General features: G+C 49.2%; 1 protein-coding gene across 4 annotated transcripts in view; it reads right to left on the reverse strand.

The window, feature by feature from the left end:
- Positions 1-1,223: 1,223 nt before the first annotated feature.
- KIF16B (kinesin family member 16B) overlaps positions 1,224-17,011 on the reverse strand; it is a 244,002-nt gene continuing 228,214 nt past the window's right edge. For all 4 annotated transcript variants that reach the window (XM_064475898.1, XM_064475897.1, XM_064475900.1 and 1 more), the window contains one exon: positions 1,224-2,376. In XM_064475898.1, coding sequence (XP_064331968.1) covers positions 2,218-2,376 — 159 coding nt within the window. In that variant the 3' untranslated portion in view covers positions 1,224-2,217. The remainder of the gene's footprint in view (positions 2,377-17,011) is intronic.

Here is a 17,011-nt window from a genome sequence, read left to right on the forward strand (position 1 = left end):
AAGTATTTACAGATTGATGGCACCTCAATCTGAACTGCCTGGAGTGTCACCTTGGCATTCCTTTGTTATTTGATGCACTTGAAAGTAATAAAATCTGTATTTGCTAATTTTCCTTTACTCTTTTCAATGAGTCCAAATTAATGAAGCTTCTTTAATTTTCTCATCTGTCATCCGTCTTCTCTTCACTCCAGGAAGGGATTCCATTATTTGTTTAGAGGAGACTTTCCATTGGCCTGTCCCCTTTCCCTCCAGTTTTACTCAGATCAAGGTGCCTTTGAGTCTGATTAGAAGTGTGGAGTTCACATCTAAACACTGGGGACAGTCCCTCCGCCCGTCGCCGCGGGCTGGAACGGAACCCAGAGGTCACCCTGGGCAGCAGCTTCATTTTCAGGTGGGGACAGAGGTTCAGAGAAGTGAAGTGACCCTCGCATGTCACAGGCAGCTTCACCCAGAGCCTGTCAGGTCTTGAACCCTAAACTCAACACTAATTACCTAAGGTGAGGATTGGAGTCAAAGGGTCTTCCAATTTCCTGCACTTCTGACAAACACAGGTCTATTCTTGCCAAGTTGTTACTGTGTCCTGTGTGATTTTAGTAAAATGCCTGCCCTAAGGCTGGCCTCGGATACAAGTCCAAGAGGGCGGGAGACAGATTATCCGATCAGCTGAAGAAAACCATTTAGTTTACTCAGCAGAAGAGGGACAATCATCAGCGCTTCGACTCCTTTTAAATAAATGACCCATGGTTAATTATTATCTCCCAGCTTTTATCCTTTAATCTCTAGGTTTAAATTCTCCAGCAGTAATTGCCCCTAACCTACGCCTGTAATCACAACTGCAGACAAAAGCAAATCTTCCTGCAGCAATTAAAAAAAAAAATCCTCCTTTTTTTCATGCTAAACTATGATATCTAATTAGTACAATAATAGTTCTCCCCTTATCGGGATAATTGCATCTTTAAATATATTTTTCAGATTGGAGAGCTCTGTTGTGAAGGCATTCGAGAAGACTGAATGCCAGCATGTTTTGTTACCCATTCATTTGTGACTTCAGTCATTACTATAACGACATCTTCTGCAACATGATTGCTAAATTATACATTAGGTATCTTTCCAAGCATATTAGATAAATTTTTAAACAGACCAGTAGGAATGATCATGTCACAAACTTCAACTGAGCTACAGGATAGATTCCATAACTTCATTTAATACTGACAACGGCTCAATTTAAATCTTGAAAAACCAAATGCCTTTAATAAATTTGGTGTGAATGATTATATATTTTGATACAACTATCATACAAGAGTGCATACATATATAAATCACGAGTAGAATTATATACATTTCAATATATACCCCATATATATTTTTTCTACTCACATTTCTCTCTTTAGTAGAACAAAGTAGTTTTACTGTACATAGATGTGCAATGCTACATTAAGTCCTGAGTCATTTAAGGAATCATTAATAAGCTACAGTAAATTCTAGTCTTTCAGCTAAAGATCCAGTCGATTCAGCAATAAAAATGTGAAGAAAATGTTTAAAAATATGCATTTAGCGAGGTGCTTGTTTTGTGCTTAGCAGAGAAAGCTAGAAAGCGTACAGCAGCCATTTGGGTAAATTTTCTCGAATATTCAAGATTAAACAAGTATCGTATTTGAATGGATTTATCAAAGTTTTAAGTGATGTCACCAACATCCAATTTGTCAAGCATGGAAGACTCCAGTCATGACTGGACTGAAAATCCCTTTTGCAGAATATGAAATTCTGTGTAAACATCAGCGTTTAGGTATTATACAAAAGTTCAGACTCAAACAGGGAAAAACGGAAATATAGTGAAGTAATTTTAAAGGCTTTTCTTCGGATACAGCCAGCCACATGGAAGGAATATAAAAAATAAGAGTGTATTTGGCGACAGAGGAAACCAGATGCAAGTCATTAGGGAGTTCTGGTCAACCCCCACTTCGGGAAGCCCCAGGCTGGCTTGGCTCTGAGGGTCCAGGGTAATCGAGCCATAAGGACAGACTCCGAGCACAACAAGGAGGAAGCAGACAGGGAAAAGGCCACATTCAACTGTGATGGACAGTCACAGCTGCCCGGCAGGGTCACCATCGGCAAGCCCGGCCTCCTGGGTGTGAACCCGTGAGGGGCCCAGGCCCTGCACCGGGGGGCCGCGCTCGGACGAGAAGGCACTGCGTCGGTGTTCCTCCATCACCCGCGCTACCCCGTCCCGTGGCTGCTGTAGTCAAAGACTCCTTTCTTGAAGAAGGGCGAGAACTCGCACACGGTGTGTTTGGACAGCGTCAGCCCCACCTTGTCGATGTGCAGGGGAGACGTCGCGGATTGCAGCATCACGCTGAAAAAGTCCCTGAGGTACCTCTGGGGAAGAGACAAGAGGCAAAAGCACGGTCAAGACACTGCTGGGGGCAGTCGAGGGGAGGAGAGGCTCGTCCAGAGGCACGTCCCTCCCAGCGCGGAGGAGCCGTCCTCAGACACAGCGCGCGGGAACCTCCCTGCCTGCCTTCCGCTCGTCACGCCAGCCTGAGGGACACAGCCACCACGTCCACCGTGCAGGGGACGCTTCTGTGGCTCAGAGCTGACTCCCAGACATGGCTCAGGCCTGCCTGCCTGCAGACAGCGCAGAGGACCGCCAGGCGGTGCCGGGCAGGGAGCGGGTGGGGGTCTGGGGCAGGGGGCGGGCTTTCCAGCCACAGTGCCGCTAGTTAATACCCTGTTTTTAATGAAGTCATTTCCCTCCCAACTCACTCATTAAATAGAAAGACAAGTAAGCAGAGAACAAGAAGGCCGGCCGTTGGCACGATGCTAAACGTGCATTTTTACAGCACAGACGCTCTGCTTGGATCCTGCTGATAAACTACAGGCAAAGAAATACTGGGGACAAGAGGGTCAGTTCCAAGCACGGATATTTACAGATTGTTCTGCAAATCCTACGATCACCAGTGAAAGTAAGTCCTTGCTAAGATGACCTGCTCTGAACCCCTTGTCGCCCCTCCCCCGTGCCAGAGCAGCTGCCTCTTTGGGCCGCGAACACCCAGAGCACGTCTGAGACTGGGAACCGGGACGCTGGGCTGGCATCAGACGCGGGTGCTGGCGGGATGCATTAAAGAAAAGGGGACACACAGAAATAGTGTATTTCAGGTCAGGCAAATGTTTATCTCTAACAGAAAATGGGGCGGATGGGGCGGTTTTAGGCCTGAATCTTTATTACTGTCTCAGCTTGTTTAAAAAAATATAAATCCTGTTGCAAACTTAGAAATTAAACATAGTAATTATGAACTCAGTAACAAAAGAAGCGTGTCTATGAAACATGGCCTGGAACAGTGGTCCCCAACCAGGGATGATCTGCTCCGTAACAGAGATACAGAGATATTTTTTGTCCCTGGGCGGTGGGTGGGGGTGGAGGCCAGGGACGAGGCTAACATACTTGCCCAGTACAACCTCTGTGCAAAGAACTGTTGGGCTCCAGATGCCAATAGTGCCACAGCTGGGACACCGTGGCCTGGGGGAAGTTGAACTCAGCTACCTGCATGAACTGCCAACTTCAAATTTACCTCTGAAAGGAGACATTCTGCTCAAGGACAATTTGGTAGCTACTGCCTTAAAAACAGTAACAAGGATCACTAATAATTAACATTTGTGTAGGAATTTACAGTTTCTAAAAATCTTTAGCATCTAATTTTTAATGCTTTGTGGAAGTATAACTGATGCCTGGTAACCGCATATTTCAAATGTCCAATCTGAGGCGTGCTGATACGGGTATAGGCTCATGAAACCATCCCCAGAGCAAGAAGACAAACATTCATACCACAGCCCAAGGTTCCCTGCATCATCTAATTTGAGGTTATCTTCATACTCTGCCTAGAATTACCTCTTTTTATTACTGTAACACCCATCATCAGGTGAGCAAGTCTAGTAATCAAGAGAAGAGACTTGAAAACAACGGGTTTTAACTCACATTCTCTTTCCTTTATCCAATATTCCTCTCATTAGTCTTGTGGTAATCCCTCAAGAAAGGCTCTTGAAACAGAAACCAGGTCCAGGTAAGAAGGTGCCAAGACCAACTGCTCCAGTCCTTATTTGCACCAGAGACGCAAAAGGGAACCTTCCTGGACTTTTCTTTGGGGAGGGAGGCTGAGAACACCCACCCAGAGGGACCTGAGGGCCATCACACAGGGTTGCTAGACAATATGGACCATGCCCAGCCAGCCAGCGCTTGGGATGAAAAGCACGTGTGCGAAATGCAGAGTGAGATGATGGGGCACGTGGAAGACGGGGCACCTGCCGTGGTGCCTGGAGCCACACCCTGTCTGCGGTGCAAAGCGGAAAAAGAGCCGGCATCTCAACAGCTCCCATGCAGCCGCTGTGTCTCCCAGGGCGTGAAAATGCAGGCTGACGCTCATGACAAACTCGCCTTCAAGATGAATCGTCAGGATGGAAGGTGTTTAAATCCAGGAACAGGTGCTGTATCAACATTTGTCTTAATTAGTTCACCAGGCAGGGGCCCTTTAAAGGGCCTGCCAAGCCTGAAGGGATAATGAAGAGAGACGTGGAAGTAAAAACCATAAATAAAAGAAAGGGAAAGAGAATGTACTGGAGACCCCGTTCCCCGCCCCGGCAGCACTATACAGAGAGAGGACGACTGCTGCAGGTGATGCAACTGCTCAAACTGAACACATTAGCGTGCCTCGAGGAAACCTCGAGATGGAAGGATCTGAGGCAACTGATTCTAAATATTAGGGATGAGCTTTTTCTTTGCAAAACAAATCTCCACTCAGCAGGGTCGGGCAGCCTTGGCTCCCTTTACGTAGACCGCTTCCTTGGTTAAAGAAACACCGTGATTAGGAAGTGTTCCTCGCAGTGACCTCGGAGTGCTCTGAAGTGTATGTGGTGATGTGTGACCTTGGCTGGTGGTTCCAGAGCCACATGCGTGAAGTGGACAGAGCCAGTTCCTCCTGGTGAATGACAAACCCAAAGACCAGGGCTGGGGGCACAAAACGGAACCAAAATTCCAGATGGTTCCTGAGGTCACGGACAGCACCTCACTCTTCTGTGTAATCTCCCACCATCCCCGGCACACCACCAGGCGGGGGAAAGTGCTTACAGGAAATCTTCATGACTGACTTTGATGGTTAAGTTCAAAAAATTGAAGTGAATAGAGAGAAAATGGCATTCCTCATAAATGTATAGCCTAATGAGTTTTTAAAAACTGAATGCACCAGTGTGATCAGAGCACGATAGAAATACTACGATACTTTTAGAGCCCAGACAGCCCTCCTCACCGCCCCCTCACAACCCTTCCCTTCCCCAGCCGCTGTCCTGGCTTTGGCACTACTGATGGGCTTTGCCAGTTTTTGAACCTCATGTTGACAGGATCACACAGGAGATACTCTCTTGAAGTTAAGGACAGCCGTGGTGTGTTCGTTTTCGCCGCTGTGCAGTATTCCGTGTGACCACGCCCACCCACTGACTCTGGCAGTTTGGTTCTTCTGTCTGCATCTTCTTCAGTGATGAAACCTACTCCCACAGAATGGTGTCTGGTGCATGGGATCTTGCGAGCACCGGGTCCAGGGGCAGAGACAGTGATTGCACAGAAACCTGGGCCAGACTGGCCTGCTGGTTTTGGAAGTTCTCCTGGGGAGGTAGGGGATGGCTGCGGCTCACTCAGGGGACATAAAAGCTGGTGGCGGACATTCCGGGGGTGTTCATCTACATGAGCTTTCCTGGATTGCATCATTAGCACCAAGACCCAGCCCCACCCAATAGTCTGTAGGCTTAAAGGCTGGGAAGCCTCAGGCCAAACAACATACTAAGTGGGAACACAGCCTCACCCATCAGCAGATGTTCTGAGCCACAATCACCTCTAGACAAGGCCCTACCCACCAGAGGTCCAGGCCGAGCTGCACCCAGCAGTGGGCAGGCACCGGCTCCTCCTGCCAGGAAACCTGTACAAGCCTCTAGTCCAGCCCTATCCACAGGAATGGTGTCTGGTGAGTCAAGTTTATGACTATTCCTCCAGGAAAGAAGTTTCCCCTTAGGGCTGCAAGCCTCAGGCCAAGACCAGCCAACACGCTAGGAGTCTGCTACTGCACGTGTTCAACATACACTATCATTATATAAAATCTGCACCTACGTGCACACATACTTATATTAGTCATTTTTGCTGCCTGAGCGCCCAGTGTCTTCCACAGCACCTGTGGCTGAAGGGAGAAAATTAAAGTGCTTCTTGTCACAGCTACCCTTTTACTGTTGACCCAGAGACACCCCTGCCGCTGCTGGTGTGTGGAAACCCGCCCAGGACCGAGCCGCCTCCCCAGGGCAGTGCACCTGACGGAAGAGGGTCCCAGCGCCTGAAGGCCAGCGGGCTCGGGGGGCAAAGCAGAACGATCCCTGAAATGCAGTGTCCAGTTTTCTGTTTCTTTCACACGGCATCTTCTCTGTTAAAAGCAGAAATAAAAGCAGGCATATTTAAAATCTTGGGACCCCTCAGGGACCACATAAGGCCTGCAACCCTTGCCCGCCCTGGTGGGGTGGCGGGTGTCACACCGGATGCTTGGTCAAACGCCCTGGATCGGGGCCGCTGAGAACAGAGCTGCACCCGCGGCGGCTGTGCAGGGATGCAGCCCTGCCTCAGAGGCTCAGAGGATGAAAGTCAGACAAAATCCAACCTTCTTTCAGTAAGACTGTGAGCCGGGGATGGAGTGGCGGAGCCAGAGGGGGCCTGCGGATGTCTGAGCCTTAGCCACTGAGGAAGGGGGGAGGCGCCAGGAGGGGACAGGGCACAGAGGGGCTGGCAGGGGAGGGTGGCTGGGACAGAGCGGGGAACAGCAGCGAAGGGGGAGAAGGAAGACAGTGCCACCGTATTGGGGGTGGAGGCCCGCAAGCTGTTTCTCAAGGTGGCAAAAAAGACTTGAGAATGGCAGATATATTAGATACTTATCTAGGTTTTTTTACTCTTTGTCGCTTGGACCAACACTAAAACATGAGGTGTTTTCTTACCAGCACTTCCAGGAAAATCAAATTCAGACAGCTAATCTTTAAGGCACACTTTGGGATGACGCAGAGTACCTTGATTTCATAACCTGCCTTTCTTCTCTTTCTTCTACTGTCCTTTCTTCTGTGGCCATATTTGACTGTTTTTTAAAGTTAATCTACACAGGGGCTGTGAGCGGGATGGGGAGACGTGCAAGTTCCTGGGAGGCACAGGCCCCCATGGGTCAGTTCCAAATAAAGTGTTAAACTGGCAGGTGCTTTGAAAAAAGATCCCCCCACCACAGACACAAAGTCCTGTAGAGGACCACGGACTTGCAAAGGGGAGGCCGACAGAGGCCAGTGGAAGGATGCAGACACACAGACTGTCAGAGACCCTGTGCCAGGGTAAGTTGTCCTTATTCCCCTTTACCTCTTACCTGCCAGCATCCTTCCGAGTGCCTCCTTAGGACGGTCCCCCACGTGTCCACACCAGGCTGACCAGCCGAGTGCCTCCTTAGGACGGTCCCCCACGTGCCCACGCCAGGCTGACCAGCCACCACCTCACCCCTCTCATGGAGAGACCACTTATCAGCAGTTTACAACGCCCCAGGAACAGCCAGAACTTTCAGTGGTGTATCTCATCTGATGACCACAACAATGCTCTGAGGTAGGGGCTGTTATGAGCTCCATCTTCTGGATGAAACAACTGAGGCCCAGGAGGCTTCAGAAATGTCCCAAAGGTCAGAGCGTAGATGTGGGAGCTCCAGGACTCACACCTGGATCTTCTAGCACCAGAGGCTGGGTCTCAATTACCAGGCTGCCGTCCACCGTGTCCGCCACCCCCTTTCTCCAGGGGACCCCCTCTCCTGAGCACTGAGATCTCAGTGGGCCAGGCCATCTGTGCTGGGCATCCTGGCTGCTTTAGCCAGAGACACTGCCTTTCCCGTCCCACCAACGCTCTCACGGAGACCAGGGGCACCAGGTGATCTGGAGTTAACGTTCCACACACACTGGGGAAAAGACCTCTTTCCGAGGCTTATACCCTTCCACGTGGAGCCCCACGTGGCTCTGCTCAGGCTCCGCTATCTTACTTACTGGAGAAAATGCCCTTGGTGGGCGCTAACCATTACTTGACTGCCCTTGCTCTGTTTCCCAGCCCTCAGAGCATTCACATTTCCTCCTGAAAAACCACCTTCCCCTCCCTTGGGGACTGGTTATCTGGCTGACTTAGGGCAGAGGGCTGGTGGTTTTCTCCCATCCATACTCCGGGATGGGCACCTCATAGCCAGAGAGCTAAGCAAAGACACCACCTGGAGGCTGCTGGGACCCAGGGTCCTCGGGACAAGACTCTTCTAGAAGGCAGAGCCGCTGCCATACAGCATCTCAAGAGTTTATGCAAGAAATTCAGGGCAGATTCAGGAGGGCTTTTGGTCTGCCCAGTCCCAAGCCCACTTGCTTACAGTGACCACGGGCATTTCCTACTGTTTGCCATCAAGTTAACTGATGCTCCCCTTGGGGTTGGCAGGTACCTGTCACAACCAGAGGAAACCTTCCATCAACACCACATCCAACTCCTGGGAGGGTAGTCTGTTGAGATCAAGGCATCTGCCCAGGGCACTTCTCTTAGGAAGAGGTCAACTCCAGGAGGCTTTCGTGAATACTGTTTCAGATGGGTCAGTGGTCCTACAGGTCGCTGCCAGCCAAGCACGAAGCTGGAGGCTCCTGCCCCAAACCCAGAGACACACACAGGCCCACCTTTAAAGTGCCACCGCCGTTTCAAAACACAATCACCAAACACCATTAATCTTTTGAACCAAGACACAGGCGAATATGGTCTATTGGCTGTGTTAATGAGTTCTGAAAGGCGAAAACACACTCCCTACGGCAATACAAGGTAATTCGGCAAGAATTTAGTCAATTATTTTAGAGCTTTAGCCGGGCACCTCAATCAATACACTGCATTGAGGAAAAAAAAAAAAGGAAAGGAAATATAACGTGCTGCTTACATGCTACTTCACTTTAAACATTCTTGAAGAGGGTCGTTAACATGATTCATGGGTGACCTGCAGTATAGCGGCAGTCTCGGCTCTGGCTGAGAGGAAAGAACCCAGTTCCCGGAGTTACCTGGGTACAAGCCGGCCTCCAGGTAGCCTCTGCTGAGCTTCTCTTTTCAGCTCGGGAGATTCTGCATGAAATGCTGGTCTGCTCAGAGGGGTGACCATGTGCTCTACAGACCGTCCAGGCAGAAACCAGCGAGGTCAGCAGGGTGCTGGATGATGGCACCACTCCCACCTCGCAGCCATTCCCTTTCAGGTCTGGGATTTGGAAAGAAGGGAAGGTTTGAGACCTGGGAAAGGAGAGGTGCGTGGTACCCAAGCTCAGCAAACAATGTGAACAGGGAGCCAGGCCAGAGAGGGGAGGCTCAGCGTGGGGAGGAGCAGGGCTGGAAGGAGAATGTGGGGGACCTTGAATCTGGGTGTGGGTTCGCAGGCACTTTGTTCAAAGCCTTTCCCAGTTCAGCAGAGCCTACGACGCCCGAGACATGCCGAGGAGGCGGAAGACAGATGAGGAAACAGATCTCAAGAGGCAGTGACTTAGCCGAGGTCAACCGACTGTAGGAAGCTCTTCAAATTCATGAGAAATCCTTGAAATTCTCAAGGTGGATCCTTTAAGCCTACAACATAAGGTGTAAATGTCAAGGCAACCTTTCTCTTTGGGGCCATCCATACCTGCTCATGGGGTATCTCGGAATTCACCTTGAATTTCAATCAACCGCCGTGTGTGTGTGTGTGTGTGTGTGTGTGTGTGTGTGTGTGTGTGTGTGTGTGTGTGTGTGTGTGTGTGTGTGTGATGTAGGAATGAGAAATGGGCCTCAGAAGCATTTCAAAGACCTTACTGTTTTATCTTTTGGCTTCTTTCCTTCTATTTTAATTAGCAGGGGGATAAAATCGTGACCACTTTATGTTAAGAAGTTTCCGTTTTAATAGGGCTCATGACTCTAACTGCAGCCTACTGCTTTATTCGTGTGCAATATTTCACCCCAGCTGTGTCACCCTAATGATTTCCCAGCCATCTCATTGTTGTGGAGCTCTCTTCATTTTACAAAATTTCTAACATCAATCCATAATTTAATTTAAAGTTATTGAAATTATTAAAATTGAAATGTTCTTTAAAAATGTAATAGGGCTTTAGCCACCTCTCCGCTGTGACATATTGACAGACATGACAGTTCAGTGGCATTCCTCATTTCCTGAAGTCATTAGCCATGGTGGCAGCTTAAAGACAACTATCAGTCTGATACGACTTAGAGCTTCCGCTTACCTTGCTGTACTTGGAGAATTCATCATTGACTGGTGGGCTCTGAAGATGGATCCGACCTGGACGGAGACCCACGGGGGTATTTCTAGATCCGACAGAGGTCTGGTCATCATTGGCCAGGTGTTATGAATTGACACAGTGGGTCAATATTATTCACCCAGCCAAGTCTCCCCAGTTCTAAACTCCTATATATTCTCATCTGAACACCTCTCTCTGGCTATCCAGGAATCCTAAAAATGTGTCTCCACTGAATCAACCACACCAGGTTCCTTTCCCGGCATGCCCCCCAATTTCCTCCATACTCTGATAAAATTAGGACAGTCTGAGTCAAGCAACTCAATCATCTGCCGGGTGCCCAGTGCTGAACACGGCAGTCACAGCACCGCCCCTGCCCTCCTGCGCCGTCAGGATCACTCTGACGGTGCCGCGCTCCTGTCTAAACTCTGCTTGTCCTTTCAGGGCTGAACCAGTTTATTCTCTGTTGATGCCTCTCTCTTCAGACCCCATTCATGCACCCAGCAAATATTTCCTGACAGCATTCCTCCTGCTGGCACTACTGCAGACTCAGTGATGGACGAGCCTCATTCCTGGCTGAGTCACGTGCAGGCCTTTGGGGAGACGGAACGGGAAAAGCAGGAATTAAAACACGGCTCCCAGGAAAAGGAACGAGGTGCTTCTAGAGAGCCTGGGGAAGGCATCCACCCTAGTCTGGAGAACTGGCAACCTGAGGGGTGAGTATTGAGGTGGGAAGCCCCATAAAAAGACCGGCAGGACCCCCAAGCAGGGCCACTACTCTCCTACCAGCACCATCCGGTTCCCTGGCCCAGAGGCTCTATCTCACTTCTTGCCTCTGAAATGGCTTACTTACCCCTAAAATTCTATTGGTTCCCTGAGCTCACTTCTGATTGGTTACTTCCTTCACTCCTGATTGGTTATTACTCTCACCTCTGATCGGTCCATTCCCCTCACTCCTGATTGGTTATTTCTCTCACTCCTGATTGATCTATTTCTATAAAGCTTGTTCCTAGTTGGTCAACTTCTATGATACTTTATTTGCATATGATGTTGCAAAGTGTAAAACTGGCAGCCTATAAAGGCCTGTGTAAACCTACAGCTGGGGTCTTGGAATGTTAACTCCTCTGGGCCTGCTGGCATAATAAATCTGAGTTCTCCAACTCTCCAAGTGCTGCTTGGTCTCTCGCCCAGATCAAGGTTGCTATCACAACTGAGCTGTAACACCGAGCTGTAACACATTTTTCTGCAACCCTGGACAAAGATGCTGAAGGAAGCCTGTTCTAGGCAGTGGGCAGAGCAACAAGCCTCATGGTGGGGAAGCAGAGCTGGGGGCAGGGCCAGCAGTCCAGCAGGCCTGGACTGTGCACTATGCAGTGTGGGGGACACGCTGCTCACAGGTCAGCTCTCCACCAGGTCCCAGATGGGGATCCCACCCTGTGCTCTGACGGCCTCTCTTCTCTCTGTTCCATCCAGTCCTGCCGGGGCTTGGGTGGAGCCTGTGGACTTGTTTTAATCAAGAGAATGCCTTGGAGGTAACGCTGACAGTGAAGAGGTCACCTTGCAGGTTCTGGTGTCCCTGCCAAGCCCAGTCCTGAGTGGGGCTATGTTCAGAATGCAGTCAGATCAGCGGCCTGACCGGATAGTGACACTTGGAAGAGACGAATTGCCCGCTGAGCCCTGCCCACGTTCCAGAACCTCAGCATCACAGCAAAAATGGTGGTTTCCTTAAGGCACTAAGTTTTGGGGTAGTTTATTACTCAGTGACAGATTACCAAAACACATGTGTTTGGGAATAAGGGAAGAGATGAGGGGATAAATGAAATTAGCCAAAGCAGAACAGAAAATGCTTTGGTTTCTAATTTATGACTAGCCATAAATTACAGTCCTGCCCTGCTTCATGCCAACCTCTTCCAGCCTCTTCTGCATTTCTAATGAATCTTTCTGTCTCAGCAGGTATTTCTCTTCTGTCCTAGGTTTTAAAGTAAATCCTTGGAATAAGTAGTCATCATTTGAAATATGGCATTCATTTCTTGATGTTACATAGAATTCCGAGAGCTCCGAGCTAAAATTCATCAGGGTGGAAACGTTAGTCGTGATTACAGGATCCAAACTATTCATTACAGCTATTCAGAGACTCTTCTTTATGAGTTTAATGACATAAGCGTATTGTATTGAATTATTATGGTACTGCATCAATTGCACTCATAAATTTAATATACTCAGTCTGGTTCACATATTCTAATAAAATCCAGCAAGCTTTAAAAATTTTATAAGGGACGTGCATTTAAAGTCCACGTGATATTCGGTTTTTACAGGCTGCGTTCTCGCTTGGAGCATGGAGGAGCTCCAAGGAGCCTGAAGGCCGGCCAGCGGGCTCGGGGGGAAGCCGTGCAAGCAAACGAGCCCCATCAGAAAGCCCGGAGTCTGGCTGGACCAAGAAGTGGGCTGAGCTCTTCTCCAGCACAGGTCACTGTCCGTGCCATCTTTTTGGCTCACGGAGGGGAAGAGAGGAGTTGAGTGTCTGCTATACGTATGAGCCGGAAGGGACCACACGTGTCAGGAGGAGACACAGAGCTTTCAGACCATCTCCCAGGCCCTGCTCTCAACTTCGTGTGGTTGAAGCAAAACATGGGAGGAGCCCAGCTTCCAAGGCTCAGCCCGGTTCTTTGATTTTTATTTACTGGATCAATGTAAGAGATTGATACTGAGCCAAACACATGTGCGGAGCAACCCAGCATCCTCACCGTGGAGGGGAGGCACACCTGGGCCGTCGGGACCGTGAGGCTGCTGGAGTCCAGCCACACACCGCGAGCCAGCTCCCGGGGACTCGGTCACCCTGCAGCCACCACGCTGGGCGCCAGGACAGGAAGTCCCTGAACTCCTCTGCGCCTCTGTTTCCTCATCTGACTGTCTTTTTAGGATCAGAATATTAAATGAGCTACTGTCTGTAAAGTGCTCGGAGCAGGGCCCGACTTGCAGGGTCTATTAAGTCAACGTCACTGTCACCTACACAGCTTTGTCCTCTGGGAGTTAATGGGCAAATGTGTTAATCTTCTCCTCTTTCAGATGTTTATAAACACATGGGCTTAAAGCATGGAAGTATTTAACGCTTCCCCCTTCAAAGGAAGGCAGGAGGTGGCAGGGATCTGCGACGCCTTTTCCCAGTCACTTCGTATCAGATATTGGCAGACCCTTTCTTGCAAGAGCTGCTTTAAAGTAAGGAAGAGTTAAGACGTTTTTCAAAATGGGGTACCATATTACAAAGAAGTTAAAAAAAATACCTAACCATGCCAGGTAAATTAATTATCCCCCAAAGATCATTTTAAGATACATTTTGGAGACTGAGATTCTGTAAAGTGCCATCTGGGAAAAAAACCAAAACAAAAACAGACACAAGCCAAAAAGAATCTATTCTTTTCTTTGTTTCTAAGCTCACGATTCCTTCTGGCGCTGTACAAACCTTCAAAGAGGTTCCTGACATTTGGAGAGAGAAGGACCACTTTCAATGACCCACTTGACTGACAGGTTTTCAAATGAGAATCTTGCTGTGTGGCATCTCCTGGCTCTAACGTACTTACACTCAAACTCAAAGAACCAGGTCCTGAACACTTAAGAATCAAGAGGCGGTTGCACATTAATTACCGGCATCCCAGGGTCTCCCTTTCAGTGGAACCGGGAGCTGCTGCGGGCGATGCTTCGGGAACCCTGAACGGCTACCTCTTTCCTCTCCACCAGCTGTGCCTGTGGTCCGGCAGGACGATGCTTCCCTTTGAAGTCTGGCCTAAGGTCATCTGTATGTGGATGGCAAGTTTTCCTTGGCAGTCCCTGAACTGGGCCACCACTGAGTAACACGGAGTCCCTAAATTCAGGCCAGGAGGGTAAGCTCCTGAGACTCAGGGTGGGGAGACCCACTGCCCCTTTTATTTTCCTCTGGACTCGGGGCTCTTGACAATCCCTGTGGGACTATTTGCCTTGCAGATTATCCTCCAGCCTTGAGAGTCATTTCTCAGTGTCCACACACTGCCCTACACCCCGGGGAGGGGGCGCCACGGTCATGCCCCAGGTGTGATGAGGACTGGGGCCCCGACGGGTGGGCCTGTGACCCTGCCGCACAGAGAAGATTAGACAGGGATTTGGATTATCTGCACCAATGATCCCCTTCACAGGGGACAATGACTGCGGCTTAACGACGTCAGGGAAGGTGGAGGCGGGGAGAAAAGCCAGATCAAAACTTCCCTAAATAGAACATCTCTCATTTTCAAAAAGGAGGGAGTAGGTCTATATTTCACATAGGGAAACGAAAATAAATTCCACTGCCAAACAGATACGAGCTACAGAATTAAGCATCTATGTTAAAAATGCACGCCTTGCATCCATGTCCTTCCTGCATGGGGCTGTGCTCGTAAAAGACGTTCTCCATTAGGTGATGGGTGCAAAGGTGGCCGTTAGGTAATATTTACTGATCTTGACAAACAACAAGAGGTTTTCTTTCCTCAGTACCTTGTGGCAAAATTTCACAGGTTTACAGTGTCTTCTTTCTCCTGAACAAGGGATATTTACTAATTTACTATAGAGAATGACGCCTCTCAATTTATGCTTCAAAGTCAAACTTTAGAAACTTGTAGCGCTGTCCTGGACATCTCTTATAGCCTGAGCAGCTGCTGCCAAAGAAAAGCAGAGGACGTTGCCCACAAGGTGGGTGATCACACCCGTGCTTCCCTGGATGCTCGCGTCTGGCCGCATTCAACGCCAGGCGAACCCCAAAACTGTAAGCATCAGTCTTTCAGTCGGCAAGACTTTTAACATCAGCGGCTGTTTTCAACAGAAAGGCTGGGCTGGTATTTCAGTAAAAGTTAAGGAATACTGACAACACGTGAATGAAAAGAAGCTTGTTCAGGTGAAAAGGAAATCTCACCAGTTAGGGGGTCCTGGAGAAAGTGATGGGGGGGGTGTTTAATCTAAGACACGGGGGCTAATCTGACAGCCGCAGACCCAGCCACAGGAAAACTCCCTTTCCAAGGAAGAAATGTCAGTTTCTGTGGACTGCACTGTTGCTCAGATATACCCAGATTCTTTCAAGTAACAAACTGCAAATAAATGCAAACTGGAAGGCGTGCAGTATAAATGCAAAAGGAAAGGTGTGGCAGCGACCCCATATACCGAGAACATAAACAGCCTCAGGAGACAGAGGAGATGGGCCCCCGCCGCTCACAGCCTCACCGCAGAGCCCTGGACGAGATCACGGTGGCCCAGCGGCTCCTGCTTCCAGCTGGCTAAAAAAAATCCACTCAGAGAAAGGCAGTGACTTCCTTTCCTGCCATTTTCTTCTCTGATCAGCAATTCATTTTTCTTGATTTCAATAGTAGTTTCTTCATTTTACTTATAAATCATATGAAACAGGTAATCTCCATTAGAAAACAGATTAGAGACAGTTTTTTTTTTTTTCTTTTGGTTGCCTGGGATGAATATTATATATGTAAATGGAAACGCTCTGCAGCGAACTGCTGGGAATAAAGGTAAGCCTCCCTAAAAATGGATGGGCGCTTTACGTGGGCCAACAGCAAAGACAAAACTTGTATGGAATTGGAACAAACTGAAGTTCTTATCTGTCACCAGAAACCCTGCTGTCCAAGGGCTGCGACAGTCCTGACTCACTACCACTGTGAAGCGCAAGAGGTGCGTAAAGCAGGAGAAGCATCGCTGGGGGAGAAAAGTGACCGGCGGAATCCTGGAACAAAGACGCCGTTCACAGAGGCCACAAAGGACAGAATGGAGGTTCGCCGGCACAGGCCACAGGGAGCACCTTTCATCTAAGGAAAGCCCAGCTTACTGGGGAACAAGTCTGAATAAACGGAGTGAAGGGAACTGAAGCATCTTCAAGAAAGCCCAGTGCCAAGTGTGCGGCTGTGGAAGAGAGGACAGGTCGTCCCCAGTGCTGATGCACACAGCGCGCTGACTACGTCGCAACGTAGTGGAGGCAGGACGGAGACTGGCTCTTAAGCAAATGTGCTGGGAGAATTTTGACCGTGTCTTTTGGGCTTTTGCAACAGAGGAAATGTATGAGGAGGAACTGACACCAATGGAAATAAACAAAATTGGCTATTTCCAGAAGCAAGAAGCTTGGCCTCTGGAAGATGCAAAAATAAACAGCGGGATGTTAAAACAAGGGAGGACGGCGAGGTGGACCGCAAGGCACAGTGCTTCTTGAACAGTCTGCGGGGAGGAAACAGTTGAGGGGGAGAGCAAGAGAAATGAAAGCAGAGGAGGGAGGAAAGTGAGAGGAGGACCCGGCCAGGAGGCTCAGCACAAGCAAATGGGATTCCAGAAAGAAACAGAAAAGAGAAAATCGTCACAAAAACCTCCCAGAGATGAAGGATGTGAGGCAGAGAAAGCCCACGCGGACAGCCACACCAAACGCTGGGGACGAGGAGGGGCCCTGGAGCTCTCGCTGGGAGAGAGGCAGAGAGAATCACGTCACACACGAAGGATCGGGAATCAAAATGGCTTTGAGCTGCCTGACAGCAGCACTGGAGTCAGAAGACAAAGAAGCCATCCCTTTGAAGTTCAGAATGAAAATGGTTTCCAACTAACAGATGCAGCCAGGGTGCGGGTGAAGAAAGACACTGTCAGAGACGTGCCCCCAGACGTGGACCTCTTACACGTGCATTCGCAGGAGGCTGCGGGAGGTGTG

Source organism: Camelus dromedarius, chromosome 18 (genome assembly GCF_036321535.1).
Source record: "Camelus dromedarius isolate mCamDro1 chromosome 18, mCamDro1.pat, whole genome shotgun sequence".
Taxonomy (NCBI): Eukaryota; Metazoa; Chordata; class Mammalia; order Artiodactyla; family Camelidae; genus Camelus; species Camelus dromedarius.